At 32.2% G+C, this 19,547-nt stretch overlaps 1 protein-coding gene across 4 annotated transcripts in view; it reads left to right on the forward strand.

The window, feature by feature from the left end:
- LOC143064153 (SWI/SNF-related matrix-associated actin-dependent regulator of chromatin subfamily A member 2-like) overlaps nt 1-17,356 on the forward strand; it is a 44,394-nt gene extending 27,038 nt beyond the window's left edge. For 2 of the 4 annotated variants that reach the window (XM_076236777.1, XM_076236785.1), the window contains 17 exons: nt 19-132; nt 518-631; nt 1,596-1,697; nt 4,984-5,120; nt 5,387-5,529; nt 6,049-6,236; nt 6,948-7,178; nt 7,932-8,009; nt 8,491-8,598; nt 9,615-9,722; nt 10,150-10,382; nt 10,794-10,899; nt 11,843-11,944; nt 12,658-12,814; nt 13,289-13,317; nt 14,265-14,354; nt 16,342-17,356. In XM_076236777.1, the coding sequence (XP_076092892.1) occupies nt 19-132; nt 518-631; nt 1,596-1,697; nt 4,984-5,120; nt 5,387-5,529; nt 6,049-6,236; nt 6,948-7,178; nt 7,932-8,009; nt 8,491-8,598; nt 9,615-9,722; nt 10,150-10,382; nt 10,794-10,899; nt 11,843-11,944; nt 12,658-12,814; nt 13,289-13,317; nt 14,265-14,354; nt 16,342-16,431 (2,130 nt within the window). In that variant the 3' untranslated portion in view covers nt 16,432-17,356. Of the gene's footprint in view, nt 1-18; nt 133-517; nt 632-1,595; nt 1,698-4,983; nt 5,121-5,386; nt 5,530-6,048; nt 6,237-6,947; nt 7,179-7,931; nt 8,010-8,490; nt 8,599-9,614; nt 9,769-10,149; nt 10,383-10,793; nt 10,900-11,842; nt 11,945-12,657; nt 12,815-13,288; nt 13,318-14,264; nt 14,355-16,312 lie in introns of those variants that run through there. The other 2 variants (XM_076236794.1, XM_076236803.1) reach the window with 2 other exon arrangements.
- Nucleotides 17,357-19,547: the final 2,191 nt, after the last annotated feature.

Genomic DNA, 19,547 nt, shown 5'->3' on the forward strand with positions numbered 1-19,547 from the left:
AATAAAATATAATTTCAGAATAAATTGCCAGAGTTATGGGCTTTGTTGAATTTCTTGTTGCCAAGCATTTTCAAATGCTGTGCTACATTTGAACAGTGGTTCAATGCACCATTTGCCATGACAGGAGAAAAGGTAAATAAATAAATCATAAAATAATAGACATGTCAAATGTATAATTTGACCTTTATGTGTTGTGAAATTTTGTTTTGTTTAAAAAAAAAATTTAAAACAACACTTTATAAGTTTCATGCATTTAAAGTGCTATTATTAATTTACCTTCATCATACTGCTCAAATCCTAATATTTGAAAGCTGTGGATGTTTAAAAACCGAAACAGTCAAAGGGTTGCATGACAAAAGAGGACATAAGAATAAAAGCAAAAAATCCACCAGTCAAATTTAGGGAGTAAAATCTTATAAGGCTAATGATTTGTAAAGCTATAGATGAACAATTTTAGAAAGGTTAGGATGTTAGTACAGAAGTTACCAGTATGAGCATAATATTATTATTTTTTTAGGTTGAATTGAACTCTGAAGAAACGTTATTGATCATCAGACGTCTTCACAAAGTACTACGTCCATTCTTGTTGAGAAGACTGAAGAAAGAAGTAGAATCTCAGTTACCAGACAAGGTATGTTCTATCTTGTAGCCATTATCTCAGTTACCAGACAAGGTAGGTTCTATCTTGTAGCCATTATCTCAGTAACCAGACAAGGTATGTTCTATCTTGTAGCCATTATCTCAGTAACCAGACAAGGTAGGTTCTATCTTGTAGCCATTATCTCAGTTACCAGACAAGGTATGTTCTATCTTGTAACCATTATCTCAGTTACCAGACAAGGTATGTTCTATCTTGTAGCCATTATCTCAGTAACCAGACAAGGTATGTTCTATCTTGTAGCCATTATCTCAGTAACCAGACAAGGTATGTTCTATCTTGTAACCATTATCTCAGTAACCAGACAAGGTATGTTCTATCTTGTAACCATTATCTCAGTTACCAGACAAGGTATGTTCTATCTTGAAGCCATTATCTCAGTTACCAGACAAGGTATGTTCTATCTTGTAACCATTATCTCAGTAACCAGACAAGGTAGGTTCTATCTTGTAGCCATTATCTCAGTAACCAGACAAGGTAGGTTCTATCTTGTAGAAATGCCTATTCATAACATGCAAATGTGTGTTCCTAAAGTTTCGGGAAAGCATTTTTTTTTCAGTGAATATTTGAACAAAAATAAAAACAAAATTATTTTGCACCTATAATTTCAATGATTTGCTTACTCAATATTTCATATATTGTCATATTGTTTTGGGGTAATAAATGATCTTATTTTGATAGTGCAGTGCAATTTTTTGACTTAATGTATATGATCTTTAACATTTAATGCTTCAACAAAATACTATAAGAAATTTTAATGAATAATGCATAATAAAGTACATAAGGAAGTTGTCATATCAATTTATTGAGTAGAATAAAGTTTTTGCACTTTAATCATTGGTCAAAGATACAAATGTATGAACCATACATGCAGAACATGTAGTTCTGATGGAATATTATTTTTCTGTTTTTTTAGTTTGTGAAATCGTATTTTTAGGTTGAATATGTTGTCAAGTGTGAAATGTCAGCCTTGCAGAGATATGTTTATCGTCACATGAAGTCTAAGGGTGTGATGCTTACTGATGGAAGTGATAGAAAGGTATGAATATTTCAACAATGTTTTCTACTTTCACTTTATATTTTCAACCTGTCTGGGTTTTTCCTGCAGGGTGGTAAAGGTGAAGTTAGAGCTAAGATGAACAGTTTGATTAAACCTCTATTGATATGTTGGAGGTCCAAGATAATAATCAGTCATACTAGTGTATGTTAAGTCAACATTACCTTAACTGATATCCATAACAGTAGATTAAAAGCTAACTAAATTTTACTAGTATGTTATATATATATACATATTCATGGATCTACAATCTGTCGATACCTGTAACTTGGCATTGCACAAGGTCATGTTTTTCTCTGGCTGTTTATGATGTCTTTACACTAAATCCATTGAATGTTGGATGTGTACGGATTGATAGTTTAGTCTTAGATGCATGATTTTTTTATTAGTTGTTAGTGGCTTTGAACTAGCTGTCAGATAACTTTGAGTACTCTCAGGTCTGTTCATTGTGTCTTTTTGTGTCGGGATGTATAAGTACCCGGCCACGTCCACTTATATTTTTGTCCATCTGATGAGTTAAGCCTTTTTCAACTGATTTTTATAGTTCGTTCTTATGTTGTACTGTTATACCACTGTCCCAGGTTAGGGGGAGGGTTGGGATCCCGCTAACATGTTTAACCCCGCCACATTATTTATGTATGTGCCTGTCCCAAGTCAGGAGCCTGTGTATTCAGTGGTTGTCGTTTGTTTATGTGTTACATATTTGTTTTTCGTTCATTTTTTTACATAAATAAGGCCGTTAGTTTTCTCGTTTGAATTGTTTTACATTGTCTTATCGGGGCCTTTTATAGCTGACTATGCGGTATGGGCTTTGCTCATTGTTGAAGACCGTACGGTGACCTATAGTTGTTAATGTCTGTGTCATTTTGGTCTTTTGTGGATAGTTGTCTCATTGGCAATCATACCACATCTTCTTTTTTATATTTAAGCTAGGATTTTGTGGGCTTTACTCACTTTTGCGCGCTATTTAATTCAATCTATTTTTGTGTGACAGCTAGGGACCAAGGATGTATATTACTAGCTTCATCTTTGACTTTGTACTTAGGCATGATTGGCAGTTATTGTATGATTTGATTGTATTGGCCCTTATTATGAAAGATTCTGACATGGGATCTGGAAATTTATGTCACAATTTCTCTTCAGTTTGTTCGAGGGGACATTCCGGATCAACAAAGTTGGATTCCATTTTTAGCTCACCTGGCTCGAAGGGCCAAGTGAGCTTTTCTCATCACTTGGCGTCCGTTGTCCGTCGTCGTCTGTCATCGTCTGTTGTCGTTAACTTTTACAAAAATCTTCTCCTCTGAAATTACTGGGCCAAATTTAACCAAACTTGGCCACAATCATCATTGGGGTATCTAGTTTAAAAAATGTGTCCAGTGACCCGGCCAACCAACCAAGAAGGCCGCCATCATGCATGGCTAAAAATAGAACATAGGGGTAAAATACAGTTTTTGGCTTATAACTCAAAAACCAGAGCATTTAGAGCAAATCTGACAGGAAGTGAAATTGTTGATCAGGTGAAGATGTATCTGCCCTGGAATTTTCAGATGAATCAGATAACAGGTTGTTAGGTTGCTGCCCTGAATTGGTAATTTTAAGGAAATTTAGCTGTTTTTTTGTTATTATCTTGAATATTATTATAGATAGAGATAAACTGTAAACAGCAATAATGTACAGCAAAGTAAAGACCTAAAAATAAGTCAACAAGACCAAAATGGTCAATTGACACCCTAAGGAGTTATTGCCCTTCATAGTCAATTTTTAACAATTTTCATAAAATTTGTATCTTTTCACTAACATTTTCCACTGAAACTACTGGGCCAAGTTCATTATAGATAGAGATAATTGTAAGCAGCAAGAATGTTTAGTAAAGTTAGATCTACAAACACATCACCATCACCAAAACACAATTTTGTCATGAATCCATCTGTGTCATTTGTTTAATATTCACATAGACCAAGGTGAGTGACACAGGCTCTTTAGAGCCTCTAGTTTTTAAACAAGGAATCACAGCAGAAATTAACTTGCAATGATTATCTCACTGCATAATCATTATCCTTGTTAAACGTCTAAGTCGATATTTGGATAACATTTCTATGAAGTTGGAACTGTATAAATTCCCTTTTGGAACGATTTTAATGACTTTATGGAGGTTGTAAACAAATCAAGAATAGTCAATAAAATACGTTTTCTACTTTTGGTTTTAAAATAAATTGAAAACGGGAAATGACACATGGATAATAAATTCAAAACAAGTCCGCATTCATCAGGAAAGTATAATTTTTCCAATTTAAATTCCTTTTGTAAGAGGTATTTATTTGTCTCTTTGGTTTAATTGATACTGAATGATTTCATATTTATCGTTTTTGGTGTCTATAAATAGTCATAGGAATATTTTCATGCATGTGTAGCATACAGTACAAGAAGCACCTGTTTGACTCGTGAAAACATTGAACGTTATGAATAAAGTTCTATATTTTAAATGATCTTAAATGGAAAATGTCAAAAGTGTTTGATGAAAATTTATATCAAATATGATGAAAAGCGTTCGAATGACGAATCTATGATAAACGAACTTCAATTTGTGATTCAATATTCAAATTCAAATGCGAACTGTCCGAGGGGAAACAATTTTGATCAAGACAAATGACGAAACTATACTCCTGGATGTTAAAATGCAGACTGACTGATTTCCTGGGGAAAATAATTATGATGGTCAATTATGAGGTTTATTAATAATTAACGGATTAGTGACCCATCGGATGGCGATGAGCGGATAAGTTGTAATCACAACTTGTAACACCTGTTGCAAATGTTAATTACCTGGAGGATCATAAACTTGTCAAAAACATAAAGACCGCTAAATTTACAGTATTGTAATGCAAAATTATTTTTACACTTTTCAAAATTTAAGTGAAGAAATTGTTTTGAAATACTTTCGTCAATGCAAAAATCAATACGAAATTACGAAAGTCACGAGCGCTAGCAAAATCACTGCATAATATTTTTGAGTAGTGTTGAAATGTTAAAACCTATACAAGGGTTTGTGTGAAATTTGGACAAACTAATCAATAACTGTGATTATTTTCTTTTTATGCAAGTTTGCAACAAAAACTATAGGTTTACAAATCTATTACTAAATGATTCGCATTGTGGAATAGGGGGGGGGGGGGGGGGGGCTTATTGTTTAAAGGTCACAACATTGGAAACTGATATATAGGTATAATATGCTTTCTCTGTATGAATTTATATATCTGTTGTTTTACAGGGTGGTAAAGGTGGAGCTAGAGCTATGATGAATACCATAATGCAGCTTAGAAAGATTTGCAATCATCCATTTATCTTCCCACATTTAGAGCAAGCTTTTGCTGAACACCAAGGACTTGGTAAAACCGAAGTTACTGGGTAAGTTCTTGGCTTGTGCTAGAAATTTTTATAGGGAAGTACAGAGGAGTCTATCAAGTTTCCATATTGAAGCTAAATTTTATACTGGAAATTCTTTCAATATGCCTTGATTGTTATTTGACAATGAAAAGAAGAGTACCATGTCAGTCCAACAATGTGACTTCAAAGCAAAATTTTTGTTAATTTCTGAGTAGCAGATGTTGTGAGTATTTTAATCTCATTGATCAAACATTAGTACTTGTTATATATTTATTATGTTTTTGCAGCCCAGATTTGTACAGAGCAGGAGGAAAGTTTGAATTGCTGGACAGAATACTACCCAAACTAAAGATTACAAATCACAGAGTTTTATTGTTTTGTCAGATGACAACATTGATGAGTGTAATGGAGGATTACTTTGTCTACAGAGGTAAGCAATAAACAGGGAGAGTCAGACATGTCAGGCAATTCCATATAGATTCTGTAAATACAGAAATTATTGTGATGTTTTTATTATTGCCAAAAAATGTGACAGGGTTATATTAGCAATAACTCTCATTTTGAAATTTTTTATATGAATTAAACATGATTTTTCTCAATGTCGCAAATTAAAATTGTATTTTAGTCTAAAGTGACATAATAAATGCATGCAATAATTTCTGAATTTACAGTACTACATATAAAAGAAAAGAAAAACATTTAACAAATATGATGCATTAGAAATGCTTTCTTTGAGCACACCTTCATCAGGATTTCTCAAAAGACTGAAAATCTATGAACGCCAAGAATGTAGTTGAAAATCATTGAAGTCACCACTACTATTTTAACAACAGGGCATATATTTTCTCTTCTGTGCAGCATTGGAACATTGTCACTTTTATGTAAAAGATTGAACATGATTGAATTAAAAGGCTGAAGAACTTGAGCAATATATACCTTTTTTATGCAGGTTACAGATACTTGAGGTTAGATGGAACAACTAAATGTGAAGACAGAGGACAACTATTAGCTTTGTTTAACGATCCTGAATCGCCTTACTTTGTCTTCTTATTGAGTACCAGAGCTGGTGGTCTAGGTCTCAATCTCCAGGCTGCTGATACTGTTGTTATATTTGATTCTGACTGGAATCCTCATCAGGTAACGTGCTGTTATTCAATCTATCAATTCATATCATTACTGAGAAATACATGCTTTAAAATTTGTATGGTAACTGAAGTAATACTAATTAACCAGGTTTATCTAACTTTTTATGCCCACTTACAATAGTAGAGGGGAATTATGTTTTCTAGTCTGTGTGTCCCTTTGTTTGTCGGTTCGTTCGTCCGTGCGTCTGTCCTGCTTCAGGTTAAAGTTTTTGGTCAAGGTAATTTTTGATGAAGTTGAAGTCCAATCAAATTAAATCTTAGGACACATGTTCCCTATGATATGATCTTTCTAATTTAAATGCCAAATTAGATTTTGACTCCAATTTCACGTTCCACTGAACTTAGAAAATGATAGTGCGAATTGGACATCCGTGTACTATGGACACATTCTTTTTTAATTGTACTTCAGTTCCAGTATTGTTACCCAAAGAAAGAATTTACATTTTCCCATATCATACTTAATTGTGTACACAAGTAAAAGTTTTATACAGTGTATCATATTTGACTTTTTATAGGACTTGCAAGCTCAGGGCATAACTAAAAGTTTTATACAGTGTATCATATTTGACTATTTATAGGACTTGTGTATCCTTTTTGACTATTTATAGGACTTGTGTATCATATTTGACTATTTATATGACTTGTGTATCATATTTGACTATTTATAGGTTTTATACAGTGTATCATATTTGACTATTTATAGGACTTGCAAGCTCAGGACAGAGCTCATAGAATAGGACAGAGGAATGAAGTAAGAGTTTTAAGGTTAATGACCGTAAACAGTGTTGAGGAGAAGATTCTGGCTGCTGCTAGATACAAACTGAACGTGGATGAGAAAGTTATCCAGGCTGGTATGTTTGATCAGAAATCTACAGGGATAGAGAGAAGACAGATGTTACAACAGCTACTGTTACAAGATCAAGAAGATGGAGAGGTAGGCTTTCTATATGTAAAAACTACACACTAAAATTACTTAGTGAGATTTACACAAGTCCAAAACCAACTTGTGGCGAAATGTGGGGCCAGTGAGTTGGGAACAGTGGGTACCTACTTTGTGTGATTTACTCCTCTTACAGTTTTCAACCAGTCCTTGAATTTTTACTGAATGGTTGAACATATGTAAAATATGTGCAGGTGCTATTATAAAATTGATTGAGGAAGTTTTTCCTGACCTTGGAGTAAGTAATTTTTTCATAAAATGTTCAGATTATGGTACCAGTTTTGTGTAAATAGCTTCTTCTCCTACAGTTTCAATCCAAAATCCCTGAAACTTTAGACTAACATAACATATTAAAATTGAGCACCTGCTATTATGGAATTGTTTGAGGAATTTCTTCCCTATTTTCTTAACTTATAAACATAGTCAGCAAAAATTTACAAAAACAGAACTACCAATTTTGTGTAATCAACTCCCTTTCAACCCAGACCAATTAAACTTTAGAATATACTGTGGATCAATTTATTTTTGTGTGAACTAATTTTCATGGATTTAGGAAAACCTTCATGTTCGTGGATTAGTAGAAGTCTGCATACCAGCCTATTGAAAATTTGTTATTCGTCCAACATTTTATTTCATTTTTCGCCTGTATCTACAAAAGCTACTGATATTGGTATCAAATGATTAATAATGAATTCACAGTTTTGAGAGATATTTAGATAAATGTACAATTTACCAACTGTTTTACAGGAAGAGGATGAAGTTCCTGATGATGAAACAGTCAACCAGATGATGGCCAGAAGTGAAGAGGAATTTGAGATGTTTCAAGTGAGTACATTTACAGTGTAACCTTTGTAATCCGACACACTGGCGGACCAGAAAAAATGTCGGAATACACAGGTTTTTTCTGCAAGGATAGGCATATTTTAGGATCATGAAAATGTGTCGGTTAAAGCAGGATGTTGGAATACTCAGATGTCTGATTAAACAGGTTACACTGTATATGAAAGCTAGAAGTGAATAAAAATAAAGTTTTCATAATAGATATGAATGATAAAGAAGATATGTACAAGTGAATGAAATATATAAACTTAAATGGTGGCTAGAAGTTATATAAAAAATATTCTTAAAAAAAATACAATTTTAAAAATAATATTGGTCGAACATGATCATTTCAAAAATATTTGATACTAAAATTAAAAAGGTGGAGACAAATATACACATTCATTGAAATTTAGACCATATGAAATATGAATGTATTTAATGATGTGGAAAAATCCTAAGAGGGTTCAATTGTTTTTTGTTTTAGCAAATGGATATAGACCGAAGGAGAGAGGAAGCAAAGAATCCTAACAGGAAACCAAGGCTAATGGAGGACGACGAACTTCCAGACTGGATTCTGAAAGATGAAAATGAGGTATTCATTAAACTTTTTTTTAGCTCACCTGACCAAAGGGCCAAGTGAGCTTTTCTCATTACTTGGCGTCCGTCGTCGTCGTTAACTTTTACAAAAATCTTCTCCTCCAAAACTACTAGGCCGAATATTACCAAACTTTGCTACAATCATCATTGGGGTATCTAGTTAAAAAAATGTGTCCGGTGACCCGGCAAACCAACCAAGATGGCCGCCATGGCTAAAAATAGAACATAGGGGTACAATGCAGTTTTTGGCTTATAACTCAAAAACCAAAGCATTTAGATCAAATCTGACATGGTTTAAATTGTTTATCAGGTCAAAATCGATCAGCCCTGAAATTTTGCTGTTTTTGGTTATTACCTTGAATACTATAATAGATTGAGATAAACTGTAAACAGCAATAATGTTCAGCAAAGTAAGACCTAAAAATAAGTCAACACGACCAAAATGGTCAATTGACCCCCCTAAGGAGTTATTGCTCTTCATAGTCAATTTTTAACAATTTTCATAAAATTTGTATCTTTTCACTAACATTTTCCACTGAAACTACTGGGCCAAGTTCATTATAGATAGAGATAATTGTAAGCAGCAAGAATGTTAAGTAAAGTAAATTCTAAAAACACATCACTATTACCAAAACACAATTTTGTCATGAATCCATCTGTGTCCTTTGTTGACCAAGGTGAGCGACACAGGCTCTTTAGAGCCTCTAGTTTATGAATCAGAAGCATCATTTTTGGTTTTCATTGAAGAATTGAATGCTTCTTTTTGAAATTTTATTGAGGTGTATTTCAGATGATAGCATTGACGGTACAAATTTTCAGCACCTGGTGCACATTTCGACAAATATTGTTTCTTCAGTGATGCTCGAGGCCTAAATAGTAATATCTTGAAAATATAAAACCTATTGCAAACTTGAAGACATATGAATGAACATAATAATGATTAAACCTGTATATTTGTATATGTTAATTATTAGAGAGAGAAGAATATTTATGTATGTTTGTGTATTATAGGTTGACAGACTAACATTTGAGGATGAGAATGAGATTTATGGTAAAGGATCCAGACAGAGGAAGGAAGTCGATTATACAGATTCTCTCACAGAAAAACAGTGGATAAAGGTACATTTATAAATCTAATTCTCTCACAGAAAAACAGTGGATAAAGGTACATTTATAAATCTAATTCTCTCACAGAAAAACAGTTGATAAAGGTACATTTATAAATCTAATTCTAACTCAATTTATGCATTCAAATTTATTTTTTTCATTATAAGGAGTTTTATCAGTTTTTAGATGATTTCAGTTATTTTTCTTTATTTTTTTCTTCATAAGTAGTGAGAATGAGTGTAAGATGGTAGAAAATAACATTTTTGAAAGGTGGTGAAATTGTTTTCAGAAAAAAATGCATGATTTTCATTAAATATTAACAAAACCATCCCTGAGTATGTTTACTGTCAGATGAAATTACTTGCATTAGATAATCATAACTACATTTCCATTATAGCATCTCTCCTTACTGTTATAAAAGTTTTAATTTTAAATTTAGGCCATTGAGGATGGTAATTTGGATGAAGTTGAAGAACAACAAAAGGTGATTAAGAAACCCCCAAAGAAGAGGAAGGCAGAGAAAGAACACAAGGAGAAAGAACCAAAGGGTGGTTCAGACAAACCAAAGAAACGTAGAGGAAGACCTCCTGTAGAGAAACAGCCACCAAACCCACCTAAACTTACTAAAATCATGAAGAAAATCATGTCTATTGTCCTTAGATATAAAGACAGGTAAACAAACCCACCTAAACTTACTAAAATCATGAAGAAAATCATGTCTATTGTCCTTAGTTATAATGACAGGTAAATTTTATCTTTTAATCATATTTATTATACTTCTGCTGTGAAAGGGGGATAAACTGTTTACCCATGTCTGTTTTTCATTCCCATGAAATTTCAACAACATTTTGTCAGGGAAATACAAATCAGAGCTTCCTGAAATTTGAAATAATGACCATAAATGAAGTTTTAGTTGAAACATATTTATTTATAATGGATTGGGAAACAAGTTATTGAAGTATTCTTCATATTTTAACATAACAGAAGAACTTTACAGTAACCGGCCGTTTTATGTGGTCCAAAGGCTCGGCGGTTTCGAGAAGTTTTTCAATATTTCTTATTATTATGTTTTTTTTTAAACAGTGACAACAGAGTTCTAAGTACAGAGTTTATAAATGTACCTTCCAAGAAACTTTATCCAGAGTATTATGAGTTGATTGACAGACCAATTGATTTTAAAAAGGTCAAGGTAAGGAATTGTTACAATTGTCAGTAAAAACTAAATATTATAAATACTATGAAAAGTGTTAATAGATTCTAATGTGTGCTGATGTAGACTAGTAAGTGATATTATATCTGTGGTCTGTGACATGGTATACATGTGCTGATGTAAACTAATCATTGATATTATATCTGTGGTCTGTGACATGGTATACATGTGCTGATGTAAACTAATCATTGATATTGTATCTGTGGTCTGTGACATGGTATACATGTGCTGATGTAAACTAATAATTGATATTATATCTGTGGTCTGTGACATGGTATACATGTGCTGATGTAAACTAATAATTGATATTATATCTGTGGTCTGTGACATGGTATACATGTGCTGATGTAAACTAATCATTGATATTGTATCTGTGGTCTGTGACATGGTATACATGTGCTGATGTAAACTAATAATTGATATTATATCTGTGGTCTGTGACATGGTATACATGTACTGATGTAAACTAATAATTGATATTATATCTGTGGTCTGTGACATGGTATACATGTGCTGATGTAAACTAATAATTGATATTATATCTGTGGTCTGTGACATGGTATACATGTACTGATGTAAACTAATCATTGATATTATATCTGTGGTCTGTGACATGGTATACATGTACTGATGTAAACTAATCATTGATATTATATCTGTGGTCTGTGACATGGTATACATGAAGTGCAAAACAATGGAAAAACAATTTAAAAAGTATAGTAGCAGAGAACTGACTACTCTGAAGCAATCTTTGTGTGATATTGGGTTGCTGTCTCATTTACACACACCCGACTTCTCCTTAAAATCATTTACGGTATTCAACTTGTGTAATGCAAAGTTGAAGAAAAAATGTGCATTTGTGTGTTTTAAATAAAAAGAAGTTACTCCATCAATGTATTATTATGTTTATTTTATTTTGTAGAACAAGATTAAAGACCATAAATACAGGAGTCTAGAGGCCCTAGAGGAAGATGTAATGTTACTGTGTGAGAATGCCCAGTCTTACAATATTGAAGGATCTGCAGTAAGTCATCAAAACTGATTGTGTTGTCTTAAGTTTAAATTTCATAGTATTTAAGACCATTTGATTGGTTAATGAGCATCCAGCTAAGTATCAACTGGGACCATATTTCAAATGTTTGCTTATTTTATTTTTTTGAAGATTTTTAAACAAAAAAAAAATCAATATGTCTTGCCCCTGAAGAATGTTGTAGAATAGGATACAAGGTATTCATAGGTAATGATTATGTGACAGTGTTTACTATTTTATAACGGTACCACTTCTATTGGTGCAAGAGCTAGGAAAGACATATTATGTATACAGGAACCATTTCAATTTGTGCAAGAGCTAGGAAAGACATATTATGTACACAGGAACCATTTCTATTGGTGCAAGGGCTAGGAAAGACATATTATGTCTACAGGAACCATTTCTATTGGTGCAAGGGCTAGGAAAGACATATTATGTACACAGGAACCATTTCTATTGGTGCAAGGGCTAGGATAGACATATTATGTACACAGGAACCATTTCTATTGGTGCAAGGGCTAGGAAAGACATATTATGTATACAGGAACCATTTCTATTGGTGCAAGAGCTAGGAAAGACATATTATGTATACAGGTTGTTTATGGTCTGACATATATAAATTATTGTTCATCTCCAAGCATTGATTGTATTTTTTGGTTGATGCATATATTTAAAGTATTTTACATATATTTGTGTATAACTTGTAGATCCATGAAGATTCTATAGTACTACAGTCTGTGTTTACTAATGCACGACAGAGAGTAGAGAAAGAGATGGGTAATGGATTAGGAGACTCAGATGGTAGTAGTAGTGATGAAGAAACAGAGAATGAAGATGGAGAGGAAGAAGATGATGAAGATAAAGGTACAAAATTGTGTTTTTAAATAAAGAAGATGTGGTATGAAACAAACATCCATCTATGAGTGTTAATGAGACAAATAGCCATCTATGAGTGCCAATGAGATAATATCCATCTATGAGTGCCAATGAGACAAATAGCCATTGGTCTGCTCAGAGTCTGCTGAAAAATATGTTCTGGTAGGGTGACATCTCTTCTCCCGGACTTATGAACTATTATGTTTAAAATCTGGCTCAGCATGTCTATCTTAGTACAAAACAGGGTCAATAATCATTTGAGCTAGTTTTAAGTGTTGTAAGAAAGAGAATAACTAATCTTGTTAAGAAAAGAAACATGATTTTGTATTTACAATAAATTATAATTCTTACAGTGAATAGTAAGTAAAACCTTTATAAAGTCATTATTACAATATTGAAATACAAAGTATAACAAAAATATATATTTATATATTTATTTTATGTGTTTTTTTTTAATTACAGCCTCAAAATCAAAAACACCAAGTAAAAAGGTAAGGTTTTGACAGGTAAAATTTTGACGGGACGTATTATGGTATACAAATATCCGGTGTCTGTCCGGCGTAAACATGTCGCACCGTAACTTGAGAACGTCTTATCCAAAATTCATGAAACTTAACATAGTTGTTTCTTATGATGATCAAACAATCTGTATACTTTTTGGTGAAAATAAAATTAAAACTTTTTGAATTATGGGACTTTCACATGTCGCGCTGTATCTCAAAAACGATTTATGATTATTGCTAAAAACTTTACACACTTCTTTGTTATATTAATCTAAAGATCTGTATACTGTTTGGTTTTGATTCAAAATTTTATTTTAGAGTTATTGAGTTTTTTTCACATTTTTCACATGTCACGCTGTATCTCTGAAACTATTGATGATTATTGCATAAAACTTACACACAAGACGACTGGCGCTCATGACGCAGCTGTTTAGTTGTCTGCTGTGGTGATAGTTACAACATTTTGATTATGTTAGTATTCCTATTCAACAGCTGATTATGTCTAATATTGTACAGTCAGAAATTAATGTATGTATTATAGTGAACTGAAATCCTTAACCTCATTGGGATATCTTAACTCGTGGGATTTCAAAATTTTTATGAAGAAACATTCCCATTGAAATTATAAATACAAGTTTTTATTATTGCAAACATTATACTGTTGTATTTTTTTGCAGTAATAAAACATCTCAATAATTTTAAATTTATGATATTAAGTTAATTATACAACTTTGATGAAGTCACTGATTAATTTTATGTATGAATGACTTCTTTAACTGATGTTTACTCTAACAAATACTACGAAAGAATTATATACAATTTTATGCATTTGTTGAGAAAAAAATATAGTTAAATTATAAAAAAAACATCTGATTTTCCTCTAAAAATATTCTTGTGTTCATTATGTCTAAATAAAAAGGTGAATGTTATTGTAGGCCCCAGAAAAAGAACGTACAAGTACAAGGAAAAGGAAAACGAGGATTCAGAAACCAATGATAAGTGATGATGATGACGAAGAAGAGGAGGTATAAACATTAGTTATTTTGTTTAATGTTCTTTCTATGATGAGGATAATTTATACAATCATTGATCAACTATTTGATGTAAATTATGTCCTTTTGAAATGAAATGCCAGCATTTTAAGTCAGTTTTTATGAAAGTTATATCCACTTGGTTAATGACAAGATCTTGGAAGAGTTCAATTATCTACACTAATCAACTATTTTACACAAGTGATGCACAGCAAATCAAAATGTTATAGAAATGGCTATGAAGCAACCTCACAACCACACTTGTTGTATGAAAAAAATACCCCCCCCCCCCCCCCCCTAAAAAAGTGGAGTTATTGCCCTTGGACATTTAAAACATGTGTGGAACATTTTATTATCTTTTCGTATTCTGAAGTATCTGATAAAAACTAGATAACAGCAATATCAGATATGTCAAGTTCTGAATATAAAATGGCCAGTTTATAAAAATTTATGCATTAACAAATATATTAACACTGGCATATTAGTATATATAAAGCTAGTCAAGCATGAAAGCACACATTTTACTTACATACATTACATGTACAATACTAACCGATTTTATTTTTCGTTCTTATGAATTGTTTAGTTTCTTTAAAAATGTTTTCTGCTTTCAATGTGCATGAAATGTTAAACATATAATGTTCACTAGTCACAAACAATAAAGATTTTAAAAGTACTCCTTGGATTGGTGATGAATGCTAGAAATTTATAATTAAAAAAAAAAAGAACATGACTTGAATTAACAAGATAAACTATAGGGTGTAACTGTATTATACTTAACCAAAATATATGCCATATTAGTTCGAGGACCTGTTTCACTTTTAGTTTAAAGTTTTACATATAAATTATTTTTTTCATTAGTTTTATTGTCAAGCCTTTGACTTTTGTCGAAAAAAGCGAGACATAGTGATCCTATATTCCGACGGCAGCGGAGGCGAGGCGTCCACAAATATTCACTCTGTGGTTAAAGTTTTTTAAATTTTAAAAACTTTCTTAAACTATCCTTGATTTGTACCAAACTTGGACAGAAGCTTGTTTATGATCCTAAGATTGTATCCAATAGTAAATTTTAAAAAAATCATATTATTTTTTTCTTATTTTACTTATAAATGGACTTAGTTTTTCTGCCAGGAAACATTATATTCACTCTGTCATGTTTTTAGAAATTTAATAACTTTCTTAAACTATCCTGGATTTGTACCAAACTTTGACAGAAGCTTGTTTATGATCATAAAATAGTATCCAGATGTAAATTTGTAAAAAAAAATGATTAATTTTTTCTTATTTAACTTATAAATGGACAGATTTAAATAAGCTTCTTACAATCAAAAGATAGTATCGGAAGGAATATTTTTTTCCCCTCCTTTTTGTTGAGACTGCAATTAACAGCAGGTGTAGGCAAGACACTGGGTTCCGGGGAACCTTTGAGAAATTTGTTCATGGAGGATTGAGCCCCTTTAGAGTAGTGTTTACATTTGTTATCAGTATCTGTACAACTTCAACCAGTATAGTAGGGTTGTCCCTTCTGCGATCCATCAGTGACTGGAATTTTTATTTTGTTCAGATATTCTTTTTAATAAAAGATCTTTGATATTTGGAATGCTATTTATCTCATTTTCAAGAAAACATGAATCCTGACTTGTTAACAATGCTATGTAGAAGTTCAAGTAGTAATATTGTTTATTGTTACCGCTTCTAATACAATACCTAAGCGGTGTTATCCATTCTGTATATATGAACATAGTATGCCAAGGAATGACTTCTACATAAATGGACGAGGTATCTGTGGAAGGGTTATATATAATACTGCTTTATACATGCACCATTATAATCATTATATTTATTACAGTAGTACTGAGTACCCATAATAACAAAATTTTAGAGTGCTATTATTTATCTGCTTGGCTTATATGCACGATACTAATGATGGTATATGCATGGTATATTTTCAGTATTATGACTAATTGTACATTGTACCTAGGACTCTGATAGTAGTGATGATGATCAACCACTCCAGACCTCCAAGACTTCACCGAGGAATTCTCCCGGAACAAGTGGCAAGAAGAAGTGAAGAAATAAAACTGTTACGTTTGTTATCATCAACTGTTGTTTCATTTTGTATTCTTATTAGTATAAATATTTTCTTACTGTAGTCTCTCTATTCACATTGTAGGTAAATTCTCTTGGCCTTAATTTAGTAGTTTGTGATGTGTAAAACTTACATTAAGAATGAATTGAACTACTTTTTTTGCCTATTGAACATTTGATTGGTTTATTGTATATATGTGTTAGTACTTTTATCAAAATATAGTTCCAACTTTATATTGAGGAAGGTAGACCTAGGATAAGGGATATAACTCTTTAGAATTTTTTGTGATACTTTTTTATATCAAGCTTCTTGATTGATATATTTTCTTCTCAGTCAATAGAAAGAGAATGTTGAATGTCAGATGCCTACATCATTGAAAGTGCCTACCAAAATAGTGATAACAGATTATCAATGGTCTCCAGGATGTTTCACTGCAAGGCTCTTTCTTCGGTGAGATTGTAGCTGTGAAGCTCCATCTTGTTTGAAGAACCATCAATAATTTATAATTTTGTTGTACTTGAATGCTTGCAGACCTATTGCTAAATTATAGAGTTATCTCCCTTAAACTAGGTCTTCCCCCTTTCAGTGACAAATTCTCTTGTCACCTGTAATCTCACTTGTATAATTAGATATAGTACCTATGTTATTGGTTCACATATAGTCCATAGATTCATCACAATATGTTATTGATTTTTTTGTAAGAAAAGTTTCAAATGTTAGAAATTTTTGAAATAACAGACATTTAGCATTTAAGATTTAAATACATGTATGCCATCTCTATAGAAAATCTCTATAAAACAATTATTTACATTTGTCATTAATCAGACTTCAATGGCATGCCATTGTTCATTATGCCATATTTAGTATGTGTTACCATGTCTTTTGTGCAATTAAAATGAAAACCAAATATTTGACTTTTAGTGTCTGATTTTTATGCTAATGGAAGACCTTAATGCTGCATTCTTTGTATATAGATGCCTCATGTTATAAAGTTTCAGTCTGTCATATGGTCATTGGCCTTGAACTCATTTTCATGGGGTTCAATGACTACTTGGAAAAAAGTTAAGATATTTCGTAATGATAATTTCTCTTTTATTATGAGTAATAGGATAACTATATTCAGTATGTGTGTAACCTTTAAGATCCTCATGTCTGTCAGACAGTTTTAATCTGACCTTGACCTCATTTCATGGATCAGTGAACAAGGTTAAGTTTTTTGTGGTCAATTCCATATCTCAGATTCTATAAGCAATAGGTCTACTATATTTGGTGTATGGAATATATAATTTATTTGCCCCTATTGGAGAGTATATAACAAAGCAAAGACATTTACAATTAATCATATACAAACAACACTGAGTACACATGGGCAGAGGTGATAAAACTGCCAAAGGCAAGGTATTTAATATTTATCCCATTGTCAGTTAATTATAATGTTACACAATCGGGTAACAATTTTACCGGAAATGCCAAAGACATGAAATTATGAAATTTTATTTTTGAAAAGGCTTCTATATAGGGCGTTTTTGAGACAACGGCATCATCCAAAGAAGTGAAAAAAGGACATGACGTTTATCCATGCTAAACATGCTTGGGGGAAAAATACGGAATGAGACAGCTGAGTTGGAAAGTGGTGGTTAAGAGTTCAGCTTTTGTGTTTTGGTCTTTATTTCTTACACTATATGCAAAAGGTCATCTATATTTGGTGTAGGAAAATATTTTATCATGTACATGTCAGTCTGGCAAGTTATATTTGGCCTTGACCTCATTTTCACTCTTCATGGCTCAGTGATAAATCTAATGTTTTGGTATGTTTTTCTCACACTTTTATGCAATAGGGCAACTATATTTGGTGTATGGAATGATTATAAGGTGTATATGCGTCATGCAGGTATCATATGACCTTGACCTCATTTTCATTTTTTATTGGTAAAGGTTAAGTTTGTTAATTACATACTCTAAGCTAGAGGTCAACTATTTATTGCATAGATTGATTGTATGGTGTACATGTATATCTGGCATGGTTCATCTGACCTTGACCTCATTTTCATGAGGTTTATGGCAAGTTTTCTTGGTTAAGTTTGTTTATAAGAGACTAATAGCAAAAGGTCAACTATATTTGGTGTATGGAATGATTATAAGGTTCACATGTATTTCCTGGATTTTCAACGTTAATTTGATACTTGTAATGAAGCTTTATATTCATATTAGAACTGTCAACATAAAATCAATACCGTGAAGTAGGCTAGACATTTAAACATGTGTACTGTTGTTTATCATGAAACTTTGTTTTGTTGGCATGACTAATTATGAAGGTGCTATAGAACATCATATTTCCAAAGTTTGTCTTGTTTGCTGATAACAAAATGAATCAAAGACTTAAACGGTTGCAAAAATAAGGTAAATGTTATATGAACCCTGCTTAATAGATCTGTACACCCTAATTCATCAATTAGTTGATCTCTTGCATCAAATATCTGAGAAAAGGGTGTTGCCAAATAAACTTAAAAGTTAACCAATGAATCATGGAAATAAGGTCAGATGAACACTACATGTAGTTCATTCAATTAACCAAATACAGTTGGCCTGCATATCAATACTATTAAATTACTATCAAATTGTAATTTAATAAAATAATCCAAAAATAAAGTTTTGTAGCTGGTTCCTTACCGTCTTAAGTTTTGAAGGCAGGCAGAAATGGTTTTGTATTCAATTTGTCTTGCATTTATAACAACTCGACTTCAAAATCTCACCACTCAAATACTCACTAATTATTATAATTTGCATCATTTTACCAAACTTGCACCACTCAAAAAACATAAAGAAATATAACAATCTTGAAATGAGTTTAATCATTAGATTTCTTATTCTTCTCTTAGTAAATTCCTCCTTTCTGAACATAATGCATCAGTACATAAAAAGAGTTTGAGAAACAAGAACTCAATCTGTGTATCACCATAAACATTTCAAGTAGTCTTCCAGTGGACCTGACATGTTTTTAAAGTTGACATACTGTTTATGTTTTCTGGTCTGTGCATCTGTTCATCCGTCCGTTTGTTCGTCCATCTCTGTCCCGTTTCAGGTTAAAGTTTTTGTCA

Source organism: Mytilus galloprovincialis, chromosome 1, assembly GCF_965363235.1.
Source record: "Mytilus galloprovincialis chromosome 1, xbMytGall1.hap1.1, whole genome shotgun sequence".
In the NCBI taxonomy this organism is placed as follows: Eukaryota; Metazoa; Mollusca; class Bivalvia; order Mytilida; family Mytilidae; genus Mytilus; species Mytilus galloprovincialis.